Raw genomic sequence first — 17,202 nt, forward strand, 5'->3', positions numbered from 1 at the left:
CTTTCTATCTATCTATCTATCTATCTATCTATCTATCTATCTATCTATCTATCTATCTATCTATCTATCTATCTACCTATCTATCTGTCACAGCCTGCAATTCATCACATCCCTGGTCAAGAGGTTAGTGGTCTTTCATTTTGTTTCATAAAGTACACACACACACACACACACACACACACACACACACACACACACACACACACACCTTATTTCACGTCTATTCTCCAACACAGGCTCTTACTGTTTTCCAAGGCAAGCATGACAGAGTAATTGAATAGGGCTGCTCCTAAGTGGTAAGAACACGACTGTACCTGGACCCATTTATCTGGCCTTGTATCAATCCTGGACGTGTTTAGCGGACTGTCATAGATTTGTGGGTTCCCCCCCCCCCCCCCCCCCTCTGCTCTTGGATCAGCCAAAGGACCATGTCTGTGTAATGCAGAATACCTTGAGAATGACTATAGATACCATTGTGTTGTTAAGTGTGCCAGAGGCTCCACCCAACATGCCCACCTGGCACCAGTTACATCGGCATAATCAGAGGGAAATTGAATTACTATGCATACTTAAAGGCCAGGCCACCCAAGCAAGCATATAAACACACAGACAGACAGACAGACAGACAGACAGACAGACAGACAGACAGACACACAGACAGACACCCACACCCACACACACACACCCACACACCCACACACCCACACCCACCCACACATTTGTCTTACAATACTTGTTAGAACCTTCCATTGACATTATTATTAATGCTGTGCCTGTACTTACACCTCTAACATTAACCTCAGTAACCAAAATAAAGCCATTTGGCACTTTCAGTTTTTTTAAATAAAAGATTTTTGTAAAAAATCAACAAACAAATAAATAAAAGCAGTGTTCTGTGTAAGGACCAGCCAAATAAGACTATCCATGTGAGGATATTTGGTCCCCACCAAGATATAAATACATGGCTGTTTCTGAACCTTGGGCGCCTTAAGTAACAATTTACCCAGGCATCCCCCAACCCACACCAGTCATAATATTTCATATATGTGAATGAACAGAATTATCTTGAAGGAGGGAAAAACTGGTTAATAATAAAATAAAAGCTAGATGAACAAAACCTTTATAAGGAATTAAATCTCTAAATGTGAAATATATGACTAAAATAAAAAAAGGAAATATATTAAAATTAAAAAGCTTTTCTTTATTCTTATTGAATTGTTTAGTTGGTGAGTAGCTAGCAACTGAACTTGCGTTAACTTGACATTTCTTATTATTTCTAAGTAGCTAATTAGGATCAAATTTTTCCATTTCTGTTATCAACAAGTGGAAACAACAGTGCCCACTGACTAAATCCGAACTGACTAAATCCAATTAATTAGCCTGATTTTCTGACCCATTTTCTGGGTTTGTTTCTCCTCTTATGCTATTTTCCTTTTGTGCTTTTCCACTCCTGATAAATGTGATCACTGATTCTTCATGATCTTCTGATATTATTTATGTTAGTTACTTGGGTTAGTTATGAAAATTGTAACTTCTATTATTTTCACACCACAAGGGGGGCCCAGAGACTGCCTGATATATAAAGCTTTTTGCTTGACAGTAAAGTGACAGTAAAGTGTGTATTTTTATTTATTTATTTATTTTTGTAGCTCTAGTTTAAAAATCGTGGGCCCCCTGGTGGACAGCCACTTAGTATATCACTTCTAGCAAGAAACAGCCCTGTATAAAACACACCCATGCACACACATGGGCAACTGTCTCTCTCACCACGGTTATGAAATGTTACAGTTTTGTTTTGAAATTATATTTTCAACTTTTTTTTTTTTTTCATTCCCAGGGTGACCTTGTCCAACATTCTCATATTTTGGATGAGGTAAGCAATGCCGATCCCAATTATAGAAACTGACCAATAGCTGGCTTACTTGTTTTTATTATTTTTATTTCATTTATTTTTCATTTTCTGTTCCTTTTCTTGTTTTACTTTGTCTTCAAGCTTGTGTTTCCAGCAGCCTTCTCTGAAAGTTTGCAGCAATGGGTAAAGTATTTACACCCACCCACCCACCCACACACCCACACACACACACACACACACACACACACACACACACACACACACACACACACACACACACACACACACACACACACACACAGCCAGCTTTGTTGGTGAACTGAAGTCACAACTTCCAGCACAAGGGAATTTACCACATAGACCATGCAGCAAATGGCTTTAATCCCAACTATATATCTTCTTGAATCTTGTTCTCAAGCTTACTTACAGAAGTGTTTTGAAGTCTCCATCAATAAGTACTTCATACTGGTTCACTAGTTAGAGACTAAGAGTACTCTTAGTCTAAAATGCTGTTTGGGAGGTCAGCATGGCATGAAAAACACACAAGACATATCTAGATTTTTAAAATTTCTTCTCTTATATGTTTACATCATATACACAAATGTGTAGATTTACACTGATTAGACCGGTATTCTCAGAAAACAGTGCCATTGAAATGTGCTGGATCATTTTTTACCAATAATCTGTGAAGCTTCCACTTTTTGTCTTTTCTTTTACTAAAAGCTATACTTTGTTGTTATTGCCCTTGGCTTAACATTGAAACAAACCATTGACTTGTTCACAATTCAGATAATTTCAAGACAATAATGTGATTTCCCACAATTTTAAGATAGGGCATCATCTAATATACACTTGCTTACAACATACTTCTAAAGCCTATATTCTGTTTCTGGAAGGAATTTGGTATCTGGTGTTGGAAAGCATTTTTCTTATTAATGGGTTGGGGAAATTTAAGGGCAACCTTTTGTACCTCAAAATAATGACACTCAAACATTACATGGTGTACGATTAAAGATGTGAGAAATATAGCAGCGTTTTAAAACAATATGCCATTGTATTTAACAGTGACATTGAATTTAACATTGCTCCCAAAGGCAGCGATGCAATTCTGCTAACAATCAGGGTTTCATTTTTTTGGCATGTTGGCTAACCACAGCTAATATTTAACATAACAGAGTTTGACTGATTTCCCCTGCAATCTGGAACTAAAACATATGTGTTTTTTGACGCTCATCTCCAAATGTCGATGCATGGTGTGGTTTCAGGCACTGTAAGTGAGTCACACAGCTATAGTGTTCCACATATGATCACATATGAATAAGGCACAATGTTAAGGTGCACAGAACAAATTTAACAATTCAGTGCATCACTCCAGTATAGTGCGTGCTGTTGTGCTAGATATTGTACATGGGTCCATCCAGTGTTAAGCCCTGTTTTTGTGTTCTGATTGGTAGCCAGAAGACTCAGATTTGCCATACCCGCCTCCCCAGAGAGAGCCAAATGTCTTCATGGTGCCACACGGTATCAAACCTGTTCTAGAGCGCACTGCTATTGAGGTTAGTCCAATACAGGCAATGCAGGAGAACTGACCAGCATGTGTATCAATAAGGATTTGAACTGCAGATTGCCCAGCATCCATCACAAATAATATGACTTTCAGTGTATGACATTTTAGATCTTGGCATGGGGGGTGCGTAACCTGAAGAGCTTCCAGCTGGCCAGTGTGACATCCCCCAACTTGCAGGTTGAGTGTGGAGGTTGTATAGTGCAGTCCTGTGTCATCCGCAACACGAAGAAGAATCCCAACTTTGATGTCAACACACTCTTCATTGATGTGGTACATTTTGGGCTTAATCTTATTAATCAATTAACTCAATTTAACGAATCATTCTGTCACATCCAGTAGTTCTGTTAATGTATTTAATTTCTAACCAGCTCTCTTGGGTACATTTTAGTGGTGTTGTTGTGAGACCATATTCATTTTTGATACTAATAAAGATTTGATAGATTTGATAAATAAGTATTAACTTTCACCAAACTATATTGTAGCCCTGATGACTAAACAAAAACAGCAAAAAAAAAAAAAAAAGTACCTTAATTTCTTGATTTTTTTTTTTGCTTGTCCATTTCTTAAAACTTGCAGTTTTGGCAATATAGATAAGCAGTATCATTAGCCTTGACATGGGTTTTAGTCTGCTGGCATAGTTTTTTGGACCTCATTGCTGCAATGACTGCCACAGCAACAATCCACTGCTTCAAACAAGTCCAACCTGTAATTACCTAACTCTAAACGGTCTGGAGCGTGCATGGAGTCTCATCTTACGGTGAAAGGCTTTGTGTGGAATGAATGCTGGCTGGAAATGTTGACGGTTCACTGTCAGTTAGAGACAGCTCTATGCCAAGCATGAGACAGACGCTCACCATGTCATCATTCCTTTGGTTAGTTGCACAGAGTGTTGTGGCAGTGAGATGAGCCTCTCTCTAATCACATGTGAAATGGAGAAAACAACAATACTGTACTCAAAAGACACCGCAGTCAGGACTGGCAGAGGCATTTATCTTTTTCTTTATTCTGTGTCAAAAGCTCAGTGACCTTTTCCCCACCCTTTATTCCACGTCAATCTACCTATGAAGGTTTTCCGAACTAACGAATCCAGCTGGATAAGTGGCAAAAAGATTAAGATTACAAAGGACCTATTACTAGACATATGTCTTGTCATGTTACATTCTATGACCTTTTGCATACCCAGCGGCTGCCCAGGGAGGAACTCTACATGCCTCCACTAGTGATCAAGGTGATTGACAACCGGCAGTTTGGCAGGAAGCCAGTGGTGGGACAATGCACCATCCGCTCTCTGGAGGAGTACCGCTGCTTGCCTGAGAACCAGGATGAAGAGCTCACAGAAGAGGAGCTGGGTGAGAACAGAGAGAAAATTTGAATTCTAATGTATACAAAAAAGCAAACGTAATGTAATGAAAATGACCTTACTCATTTTTCCTTCACAGAAACCATTCCTCACACACCAAGAGATGACATACTGATTGACATTGATGACAAGGAGCTTCTCATTCCTGGACAGGTAGAGTTTTTATTTTTTTATTTTTTATTTATTTTTTTTATTTTTATTTTTTTAAATCTCTGTCTATTAGTAGTAACATCTTCAATAACAGGTCTCACTAAAACACAAATGAGTACAGAATGTCCAAACCAATCAAAAATGGGAAGTTCCATTGCTTGAGACCCTTGGGCGTATGGCTGAAAATGTCATCATCGCTAATTCAGTGTAATGTTGTTCTAAAAGAAACATTAACCTTAAGGGTTTTTAATGTGTGACAGACTCATATATGACTTGTTTGATTACGTAAGTCTTTTTTTTTTTATGAGCATAATTCTTTTGGCTGCTATTTGGTGGTTCTGGGGTCACACAGCTTGGGTTTCTCGAGGTTCCCTTTGGACACTTAGTGAGGTATGATCTTATGAGATGTTATATACAGAATACACCCTTAAACACAGAGTCTAGGGGTAATTTCTTAACAATGGAACCTATGCCTCATTGCTAACATTGGCCGCACCCTGCCTAAAAAATAAATATGTTTTGATCACTGGCCAGTCCTTTGCCCTGGCATGACAGAGAAATTGAAAGTATTCAGAGCTGGCAAATTAAGTTGGCAAGTTTAAAAGTTTAAAACATCAACATTTACGTGAGCATACTGCACATTAGTCACATAATGCACATGTTAACGTTGAGTTTCTGGGTGGGACATTTCCATTATTAAAATGAGCTGCCTGTTGTTTATATCTTCAAGGTTGCAAAAAGGTTTTTTTTTTAACTGTAATATGATGTAGCATACAACCCCAATTCCAAAAAAGTTGGGACGCTGTGTAAAATGTAAATAAAAACAGAATGCAATGATTTGCAAATCTCATAAACCCATATGTTATTCACAATAGAACATGAGGAACTGAGGAAATGTACCATTTTAAGGAAAAAATAAGGTCATTTTGAATTTGATGGCTGCAATATATCTCAAAAAAGTTGGGATGGGGCAACAAAAGGGTGGAAAAGTAAGTGCTACTGAAAAGAAACAGCTGGAGGAACATTTTGAAACTAATTAGGTTAATTGGCAACAGGTCAGTAACGTGATCGGGTATTAAAAAAAAGAGTATTTTGGAGAAGCAGAGTCTCTCAGAAGTAAAGATGGGATGGAATCTGGATGGAAGCATATGTACCTCTAAAACCTGTATATACCTTTCAGCATTGATGCTGCCTTTCCAGATGTGCAAGCTTCCCATTCCAATGGCACTAATGCACCCCCACATCATCAGAGATGTAGGCTTTTGAACTGAGCGCTGTTAAAAAGCCGGATGGTCCCTCTCCTCTTTAGTCCTCTTTAGTTTAGAGGACGCGGCATCCATGGTTTCCAAAAAGAATTTAAATTTTCGATTCATCTGACCACAGAACAGTTTTCCACTTTGCCTCAGTCCATTTTAAATGAGCTTTGGCCCAGAGAAGATGGCGGCGTTTCTGGATCATGTTCACACATGTCTTGTTCTTTGCATGTTAGAGCTTTAACCAGCATTTGTGGACGGCATGGCAAACTGTGTTCACAGACAATGAGTTCTGGAGGTGTTTCTGAGCCCCTGCAGGGATTTCCATTACAGAATCATGCCTGTATTTAATGCAGTGCTGCCTGAGGACATGAAGATCACAGGCATGCAATATTGATTTTCACCCTTGTCCCTTGTGCACAGAGATTTCTCCAGATTCTCTGAATCTTTTGATGATATTATGTACTGTAGATGATGAGATATTCATAGTCTTCGCAATTTTCATCTTTGAGGAACATTATTCTGAAATTTTTCCACAAATTGTAGATGCAGTTTTTCGCAGATTGGTGAACCTCTGCCCATCTTTACTTCTGAAAGACTCTGCCTCTCTAAGATCTTTTTATACCCAATCATGTTACTGACCTGTTGCCAATTAAGCTCCAGCTGTTTCTTTTTAGTAACACGAACTTTTCCAGCGTTTTGTTGCCCCGTCGCAACTTTTTTTTTTTTTTAGACGTGTTGCAGTCATCAAATTCAAAATGACCTTTTTTTCTTAAAATGGTACATTTACTCAGTTTAAACATTTGATATGTTTTCTATGTTCTATTGTGAATAACGTATGGTTTTATGAGATTTGCAAATCATCGCATTGTTTTTATTTACATTTTACACAGTGTCTCAACTTTTTTGGAATTGGGGTTGTAAAAGCAAGACACAATTTAAAAACAAACAAATTAAAAGAATAACTAATATGATGATGTATAAATGATAAGATGGCAAGCTTTCAAATAAACATCTAATAGGAGTCTAGTATATTGACAGAATAGTACTGCATTGATGATCCTAGTTTCTAGCTATTATTACATTAATCACTGAAAATTTACAATACATTCTATATTTTTTGTCACAATGTAGTAGAAGTACGGTGGTTGAAATTGTGAAACCTTAGACATGGTTTTAAAATTCTGTATGTACTATTATTTGTTTTCTATTTTATATGCATTAATAGGAAATTGTGCACACAATTTAATGTGGCCATGAGGTACTAAATCAAGGTCTCATTCAGAGTCAAATATAAATTAAATGCATTAAGCCGATCCAGGAGCTTATCAAAATTATGCTCTGGACAGGCATCGCATTTTTAAACTGAATTCACCTTGCAGAAGTCTATGCAAAAACTGACCACCCCATACACCTTCTGCACAAGCACAGTGGACTTGTTCAAGTCACTGTGTGACTCCTTTGTTACTCCCAAATATAGCATTTATACTAGTTTGTCCTGAAACACCTTTATTCAGGCAAGCAACAAGGCCCAGGCAAGGGAGAAAACACATCAGAAAATTTTGCTTTCAGTTTGGCAACCTCTGCTCGGTGGGATGGTCAGAGATAGACTCCAAGAGGGATTAGAGTGGGATTTGGGTTTTTGAACGCCGCCGCCCCAAATCATCTCTCTCTGTCATCAACGCAAAAACGACTACATCTCTCCACAGTTTAAGAAAACTGCTGAGTAGCAGTAGTGTAAGTCAGCTGCTACCTGAACCAAATCTGTTCTCAAAATTACTGAGTGGAAAAGGTGGGGACTAACTGCCACCTTTGTTGTATGTTTTCGGCCACTGTATTCAATGCAATTCAGTGGCACCAAAGGATGTGTGCAGATCATAGTGAATACACATCAGCTTTACATCCCAGCCCCTTTCCAATGTCTTGACTTGAATTGTTCTTTGGTCCATCAGGCCTGGTGTACACTCCCTTTAGTACTTTCTGTCACTTGCAGATAGAGCACTGTATGATTCAGAGCAATGCTGGGGTAAGAGCAGTTCTGGGGTGGTGAGGATGCACATGTGGTTGTCAGGCAGCTGGATGGCTTCAGCTTGAGTGTTCGGTTTGTGGCACTTTCCCCACTCAGAGGTATCATCTGGAAGTCAAACAACAAACTGCTCCAACACCAACCATTTGTCTACCTTCTCTGGCTGGCATGGGTCAGGTCTCAGCAACAGCTTGCAGAAGCTGAGAAACAGCTGGGTGAATGTGAAGCTCAATTTCAGGTATTTGGGGGAAGATCTCTTGAAGCTATGGGTGCAGACCAAGTAAAGCCTGATGGTGCTGCAACTGCAACACTCCTGCACACACAACTGGACCACTTGACTAGACTCTCGGTCTGTGAACAGCTCCTGAGTTTTGGCACCATTCTAACAATCTCAACAGCATGCCACTCAGAGGATAAAGCAGACCAAGTGTAAGAGCACATGTGAGCTTTTCTTAATTTCGTTTCGTGCCTTGGCACCGTAGTCAGACGGTAACATATAACTTTGATTTGCTCATGGCCACACACAAACATGCTCAGATTGCTGCTCAGAGAGAGAAAGAGAGAGAGAGAAAGAGAGAGAGAGAGAGAGAGAGAGAGAGAGAGAGAGAGAGATACTGATTGATTGATTGATTGATTGATTTATTACATCACTATACATGGGACAACAGGACTCAGGTCATTACCCCTCTAGCTTATCCCCAAACACCTAAAAATTGCCCCCATGTACTACCAAGATGAACAGTTATTTTTTTTAATTGCAGTTCCCTTACTGATGGTTGATGGGAGGATTGTTTTTTGTATGGTCAACAAGTGAAGCAAATGTTATGGAATTGCTGGAAGCACATGATGGATATGATAGACACCCATATAAATACTAAATGGTTTTTAGAACCCATATCCACAGCTTTTAATGAAGCCTCCTATAGTGTTCATCAAAATGTATTTAGCTTTTAATAAAGCCTACTATAACATTTATCAATTGCCTGCCATGAATACAGAGTGAAAACACTACCCCCACACTAAAAACATTATAACATCATAAAAAAATTATCAAGGTTATGAAAAATGGAAAATTGTTTCCATTTCTCAGTTTTCACCTTTCAACCTTTTGTTTGTTTAGTCACTGGAATAAATAAATGAAAACTAAATGAATTTTGGATTGACTGGATGACTTGTTCCCCCTGGCAATTTTTCCAGTTATAGACTTCAGTTTATTTACATTATTGACCTTCCAGCCTGGTTTTACATTCTGGTATAATATCCAAATCATTTGATACACCAATTGCTTATTGAAATATAGTCCTTTGCATGAAAGATGACCATGCTTTTGACTAAGTAAGCATTTTGCTAAATACAGAGTAAATATCTCTTCTATATCCCTTTATGAATTCAGCTCTCTTGCAATGACAGCACAATGGGTTATTTAGATCTTTGAATTTGTATGAGGGAACATTTTTCTCTCATTTGTTTTCTGGCTTGCCTTGTCAAAGGACCGCCATCAAATGGCTTGTTCGGGTCAGAATAAATAAAATGGGAACCACAACCACAGTTATCCATGTGAAAATCCCCTCATGATTCTCATCTCTGTCCATCAGAAAGGTTCTGGGAGCAGTAAAGAGACAGATGCTGGAGTTGGGGGTGTATGCTCTCTTGGATGCATGTTCTGCAGATTTAACTTGATGATGCATACTATATCATAAAACATTACTTGGTGTGTTTCATAGGTCAGCTCATGGTCTTTCACATCATTTTACATGCATTATGGATACAGGTGCCTGGTTGCTAGCTTATATGTGGCTAGATGCATGGCCACATGTTGTTAATCCAGAGTCTCTGGCTATGTGTGTTTTGAGCTAAAGTTTTCACATAGCAGCTGGACCTTTCCCTTTCAATCGGTCAGTCAAATAAATAACCCTACACAAACTGAGCTGAATCCTAAGATTTCAGTTTCACACGACTCCTGGCACTCTAGTGTGATCCTAGGCCTGTAAGACCCAAACGAAACCAGGGGAAGTTAGAAAAGCCAAAGAGAAAAATTTGATCTTGTGCCACTTTGCAGCTGTTTGAAGCCTCCTCTGTTTTGAAAGGTTTTCTCTGACTTGCAATAGGAGCTATATGGTAAATATTCTGCTCTTAGCCCAACCCAGGTATATATATCTTTGGTGTCTATATCCAAATATCATCTAATAGCTTTAGCTATTAAAGCTTTTTTTTTTTTTTTTGCGGGGGGGGGGGGGGGGGGGGGGATTGACATTTCATAACAAGGCTGGCCCCTTGAGCCTGTCACATCACATAAAGGAGTGGACTATTTTCTCAAGCTTGATGATGAGTGGGTCATATCCAACTCTGTGTATATAACCAATTTAGATGTACAAAGTTATACCAGGCATACACCATTACAGTGGGCCAAAAACTCTCAGTGCTCTGAATTATTTCCACATCTGTGAATTCCTTGTGTTTTATGCTGTAGGGGCAGAAAGTTGGGCTACACTCCCCAGTGCATTAAGTGAAACGTGAGCCCCCCATCATTTCCCCAAAGATTCCATTTTGGCTCCAGATAGTACCCTGAACTAGGATCTTGTATTCCTTGAAAAATGCTCTCTGGTAAAAAGGAGCATGTTTGTCACTCAGTGCAGGTTTTGATGAAGGCCAAAGGCAACATCTTTTGGGGAAAGTTAACACAACATTTAATGGCTATACAGATGCTATTTGGCTCTTTACTCTTTGACAAACCGCAGAAAGAGGGTGCTAAACGTGGGTACGCATGTACTGTAGAGAGACCTACAGGACATTCTAATAGTATCAGCTTTGCCATACCTTGGTGGATTTCGTAAGCAGGTTACAGCTAGGGAGGATGCATATGCTATTATATGTGAAGAGGTGATCCAGCCCGTTCAGTCCATTTAGACTTTCCAAGTGTACTTTTGTAATGTGCTGTAATCAACTGCCCCACATTAGAGGACAACAGCAAATGAATGGCCCTGTTCCTAATTAGCTGTTCCTTTGAGTGCCTTGTAAAGCTGCCTCTGTTATTGTATACATAATGTCCTGGCACTAGGCTGCAGAAGGCGCTGCTAGGATTCAGGCCAGCCTCTGATGTGGTGAGTCGTTGTCATGGGCAACTGCGTTCCCCAGCTCCTGCCTGCTCACCACAGGCGCCACAGGAACCGTCCCTCCCCGCCTCTCCTCCGTCCTCCTCTGTCCTCCTCCCAAAGCCTCCTGCTTAGGGTTGATTCTAGGGAAAAGGGAGCACTTGCTGACAGACCTCTGTAACCAGGTCCTTCTCTGTAGCACCACACCAGAACATGGCTGAAGCCTTGGTGAAGGATGACCTTGGCTCTCTTTGACGGTCTGATTTGCTTGTTGTTGCTTTGGAATCTTTATGCAGTGTCAAATGCTGGATTGTCTTTGCGTGACTTAAGAAAGCTTTGCTTGTTTAAATGTGGGTTCTGACGTATGTGTAATATCAGTCCCTTTAGGCACTTCTTGATGTCACCACACAAACCTCATGTTTAACTTTTGTGATATAAGGGCAGTTTAATTTGACAAAATTTCTGTGTTGAACATTCTGTGTTGGCACACGGAATTACACGTCTTTGGGCAAAACTCCACAGTTGTAATGCTGTTCTTCTATAATGTTTTTCCCCACACCCCTTTGGTTTTAAGTTTGAAGTGGTTATGATGATGGTTTTGGATAAGTGTATAAGCAAATATTTCTGTCAGCCTGATTAGCTTCCAGAGCATACCATGCAGTCTAACTGATTTGGCAATGGTTGTGTTTGGTTGGTGTTTATTGACAACCTGGCATGTATACATCTCTGAGGATGATTCAGAGCTATCTCACTCACATGACCTAACTGAAAAATTAAATAAACCTTCACCCCAGTCCCAACCTTTGACATTTAAGTTCAAATACACCTAAATCCATTACACTCCTGTATGATACGTGTAACTTCTGCAAAACACGAATTGAGCTAATTCAGATTAAATGACTTGGAATTGAATGATGTTCTTTTAAATCTTATTTGTATATGTTATATCCTACAGTGCAACTCTACTGTTGTCATTTCACTGGCAGTTGTATTTTTTCTACATATTTCCATTATTCCCTCTGCTTTTCAGGGTCTTACTATTCAACAATAGTTTATTTCAGAAGATGAATTTCTGCTACTTTATCACAAGCTTAGAACTTTCACATAAATATGCTCCTAAGGACAACAATAGCTTCATTAAGTGCTAAAGGGGTACTATGAAGTGATATCATCATGTCCTGTTTGTGCATTAGATCTGCACACTTTGTTACTGGTCACAATCTGCTGGAGTTATTACTGGGGAAGCCACATTCTTAAGCCCCATCATGGAAAAATGACTGCATCTTTCTTCATCAATAAATTGCAATTCAAAGGTCCAGCATTCATAATGACTTTTACATATGCTGAAAACCCAAGGTTGCCTGAAATATAGAAATCTAATAAGTTATTCTCCTGTCAGAAATAAGCATACATTCATTTAATACAGAAAAAGTAATATTATGAATCCAAGATCAATTTCATAAATAACTAATGTTGGCACAGTGGGTAGTGTTGCGTCCTCACAGCTTCACGGTTCAATCCTGAGCTTGGTTTACTGTCTGTTTGGAGTTTCGCATGCTCTCTCTTTATCTGTGGGTTTCCTCTGGGTTCTCTGGTTTTCTCCCACCTCCTATAAAACATGCCAGGAGGTGGATTGGCTACACTAAATTGCCCGTAGGTGTGAATGTGTGTGCATGGTGTTCTGCGATGGACTGGCAAATGGGATGAATTCTTCCACCTTCCAGAGTTCCAATGTTCCTTGGACAGGCTCTGGGTTCACCAGGGCTCTGACTAGAATAAACAAAGATTATTTCTGAAGATAACTGATAAGCAACTCATCAAACTACAGTCTTATTATTGCATTTATGTATAATAACATTTGACAGGAAAACAGCTCCATACATATTTGAATGCATGTGAAAGGCATTTGTGTCTCTGCCTCATTCCCTCATTGTACTCAGTCTTATTCTTTTAGCATCCTCCTTTCTGCTTTAAAACATATTATCATATTACTCTAAAACAGTATCTCTAACAGCATTGATACATCTTAATCCTATTATATTAAAATCAATTACTATATTACAGTATGTGCTTGAGCATAGAGAGAAATACCCATCTGAGAACATTTATATATAATATATCAATCATTTTGTGTGTGTGTTTTTTTTTCTTTGAAACTATTGTATTTCTATATTCCATTTTTGATGCATGGAACTGTTGTTTTCCTGACAATTTCAACAGTGTGCAATATTTTAACCATGCCTTTGGTTTGTAGCTGGCAGATGGCACCAGTTCTGCTATTATTAACATTTCGCCTTCTCGCTCCAGCCTCCATGTACGTATGTATGATTTAAATGTTGTGGGCACACTATTAATGTATTGTGTAATTGTGTTTTACTTCCTCTGTGTGACCCTGCATGTATGTGCATGTTCAGTGATATATGCATGCCTGTATTTTACTCTTAGATTATGTTATTATGTCCTCTGTCCAGCGACCAATACGTTTAAAATCAACTTAACATATAATTACAATACATGCCATTATTTAATGAGATAAATTAATTCCTAGCACATTGGCTAGTTTTGATCATGAAATCAAGTACAATATAAGCAAAATAGAAAAAAAACCCAGATATATTGGAATAATTAAAAAAACGTTAAAAATAATTAAAACTTTGTTTTTAGTCTCTGTCATTTTCATGTGGGACATTTATGAAATACTTTGGTTTCAGTTGAGTATTTGTTTGGGGAGAAGTGTATGAAAAACAGAAACATTTTCCCAATTATGATACCACTTCAGGGTAGCTGTGGCCATACAGTCATAAATATAGTAAAATAAATATGTCTAAAAAAATTGTGCTCCAAAGTACTGCTGTCTCTACCAGCCATAAATTGTACTAATTAGGTAAAGAAGGTTTTTACCGTAACTGGAAGGATAACAATCCAGAGTCTAAAGTTTAAAGGTTGTTCTAAGCTGTATCCTGTAAGATGTATTTATGCATTTGTGTGGATGTTGTAATAATAATAAATAATTCCTTACATTTATATAATGCTTTTTCTAGGCACTCAAAGCGCTTTACATTGTATGGGGGGGGGTGTCTCAATAACCACCACCAGTGTGTAGCATCCGCCTGGATGATGCGACGGCAGCCATAGTGCGCCAGAACTCCACCCACACACCAGCTATTGGGGGAGAGGCAAGGAGAGTGATGTCACCTATTCAGCGATGGAGATTATTAGGGGGCCACAATAGAGAAGGGCCAGTGGGGGAAATTTTGCCAAGACACCAGGGTTATACCCCTGCTCTTTATGAGAAGTGTTCTGAGATTTTTAATGACCACAGAGAGTCCAGACCTGGATTTAACGTCTCAATCGAAAGACGGTGCTATTTTTACAGTATAGTGTCCCCATCACTATACTGAGCATTAGGATGCACACAGACCACAGGATGAGCACCCCCTGCTGGACTCTGAAAGAGATTCAGGTGGTTAGAACAGTCACTTGTTAACAGTCACTTGGTATACAAAAACTGCATATGTTGAAAATTCACCTTTGTTGAACCCGGCACTCCACCCAAATTATGCAATAATGACGGTAATCCATAAACAACAATGGCTTCAAGTGCCGAGTATAAACATGTATCACTCTGTTTAGCTGCTAATTACAGTGAGGGAAAAAAGTATTTGATCCCCTGCTGATTTTGTACATTTGCCCACTGACAAAGAAATGATCAGTCTATAATTTTAATGGTAGATTTATTTGAACAGTGAGAGACAGAATAACAACAAAAAAATCCAGAAAAACGCATGTCAAAAATGTTATAAATTGATGTGCATTTTAATGAGGGAAATAAGTATTTGACCCCCCCTCAATTAGAAAGATTTCTGGCTCCCAGGTGTCTTTTATACAGGTAACGAGCTGAGATTAGGAGCACACTCTTAAAGGGAGTGCTCCTAATCTCAGCTTGTTACATGTATAAAAGACACCTGTCCACAGAAGCAATCAATCAATCAGATTCCAAACTCTCCACCATGGCCAAGACCAAAGAGCTCTCCAAGGATGTCAGGGACAAGATTGTAGACCTACACGAGTCTGGAATGGGCTACAAGACCATTGCCAAGCAGCTTGGTGAGAAGGTGACAACAGTTGGTGCAATTATTTGCAAATAGAAGAAACACAAAAGAACTGTCAATCTCCCTCGGCCTGGGGCTCATGCAAGATCTCACCTGATGGAGTTGCAATGATCATGAGAACAGTGAGGAATCAGCCCAGAACTACACGGGAGGATCTTGTCAATGATCTCAAGGCAGCTGGGACCATAGTCACCAAGAAAACAATTGGTAACACACTACGCCGTGAAGGACTGAAATCCTGCAGCGCCCGCAAGGTCCCCCTCCTCAAGAAAGCACATATACATGCCCGTCTGAAGTTTGCCAATGAACATCTGAATGATTCAGAGGACAACTGGGTGAAAGTGTTGAGGTCAGATGAGACCAAAATGGAGCTCTTTGCCATCAACTCAACTCGCCGTGTTTGGAGGAGTTGAGTTGAATGCTGCCTATGACCCCAAGAACACTATCCCCACCGTCAAACATGGAGGTGGAAACATTATGCTTTGGGGGTGTTTTTCTGCTAAGGGGACAGGACAACTTCACCGCATCAAAGGGACGATGGACGGGGCCATGTACCCTCAAATCTTGGGTGAGAACCTCCTTCCCTCAGACAGGGCATTGAAAATGGGTCGTGGATGGGTATTCCAGCATGACAATGACCCAAAACACACGGCCAAGGCAACAAAGGAGTGGCTCAAGAAGAAGCACATTAAGGTCCTGGAGTGGCCTAGCCAGTCTCCAGACCTTAATCCCATAGAAAATCTGTGGAGTGAGCTGAAGGTTCGAGTTGCCAAACGTCAGCCTCGAAACCTTAATGACTTGGAGAAGATCTGTAAAGAGGAGTGGGACAAAATCCCTCCTGAGATGTGTGCAAACCTGGTGGCCAACTACAAGAAACGTCTGACCTCTGTGATTGCCAACAAGGGTTTTGCCACCAAGTACTAAGTCATGTTTTGCAAAGGGGTCAAATACTTATTTCCCTCATTAAAATGCAAATGAATTTATAACATTTTTGACATGCGTTTTTCTGGATTTTCTTGTTGTTATTCTGTCTCTCACTTTTCAAATAAATCTACCATTAAAATTATAGACTGATCATTTCTTTGTCAGTGGGCAAACGTACAAAATCAGCAGGGGATTAAATACTTTTTTCCCTCACTGTATGGACTGTGAAGATAAAGCTACTACTCTAATACTTTTCTTATCCACAGTTTTATCCCTTATTAATATACAGTGCCCTCCACTAATAGTAGCACCCTTGGTAAATATGAGCAAAGAAGGCTGTGAAAAATCTTTATGAAAAGATTTTATTAGTCTTTATTGTTTAACCTTTTGATCTTTTGTTAAAAAAAATTCACAAAAATTCTCTCATGGATATCAAACAATTGCAAACAAAACACAGGTTTATCTAAAAAATATATCTTTGTTAAATATAGGTGTGCAACAATTATTGGCACCCTTTTAATAAATACTTTGTGCTACCTCCCTTTGCCAAGATAACAGCTCTGAGTCTTCTCCTATAATGCCTGATGAGGTTGAAGAATACATGGCAAGGGAACTGATACCATTCCTCCATACAGAATCTCTCCAGATCCTTCAAATTTCGAGGTCCATGCTGGTGGACTCTCCTCTTTAGTTCACCCCACAGGTTTTCTATGGGTTTCAAGTCAGGGGACTGGGATGGCCATGGCAGGACCTTGATTTTGTGGTCAGTAAAACATTTTTGTGTTGATATTGATGTATGTTTTCGATCATTTTCCTGCTGGAAAATCCAACCATGGCCCATTTTAAGCTTTCTGGCAGAGGCAGTC

The 17,202-nt window shown here is 39.4% G+C and overlaps 1 protein-coding gene across 13 annotated transcripts in view; it reads left to right on the forward strand.

Annotated features, from left to right (window-relative positions):
- Positions 1–17,202, forward strand: part of dysf (dysferlin, limb girdle muscular dystrophy 2B (autosomal recessive)) — a 90,990-nt gene that overhangs the window by 45,589 nt on the left and 28,199 nt on the right. For 8 of the 13 annotated variants that reach the window (XM_053681337.1, XM_053681343.1, XM_053681347.1 and 5 more), the window contains 8 exons: positions 94–123; positions 1,838–1,873; positions 1,994–2,035; positions 3,307–3,408; positions 3,528–3,689; positions 4,603–4,768; positions 4,859–4,932; positions 13,555–13,614. In XM_053681337.1, coding sequence (XP_053537312.1) covers positions 94–123; positions 1,838–1,873; positions 1,994–2,035; positions 3,307–3,408; positions 3,528–3,689; positions 4,603–4,768; positions 4,859–4,932; positions 13,555–13,614 — 672 coding nt within the window. The remainder of the gene's footprint in view (positions 1–93; positions 124–1,837; positions 1,874–1,993; positions 2,036–3,306; positions 3,409–3,527; positions 3,690–4,602; positions 4,769–4,858; positions 4,933–13,554; positions 13,615–17,202) is intronic. The other 5 variants (XM_053681345.1, XM_053681348.1, XM_053681340.1 and 2 more) reach the window with 1 other exon arrangement.

The sequence above is a fragment of the Ictalurus punctatus genome, chromosome 7 (genome assembly GCF_001660625.3).
Source record: "Ictalurus punctatus breed USDA103 chromosome 7, Coco_2.0, whole genome shotgun sequence".
In the NCBI taxonomy this organism is placed as follows: Eukaryota; Metazoa; Chordata; class Actinopteri; order Siluriformes; family Ictaluridae; genus Ictalurus; species Ictalurus punctatus.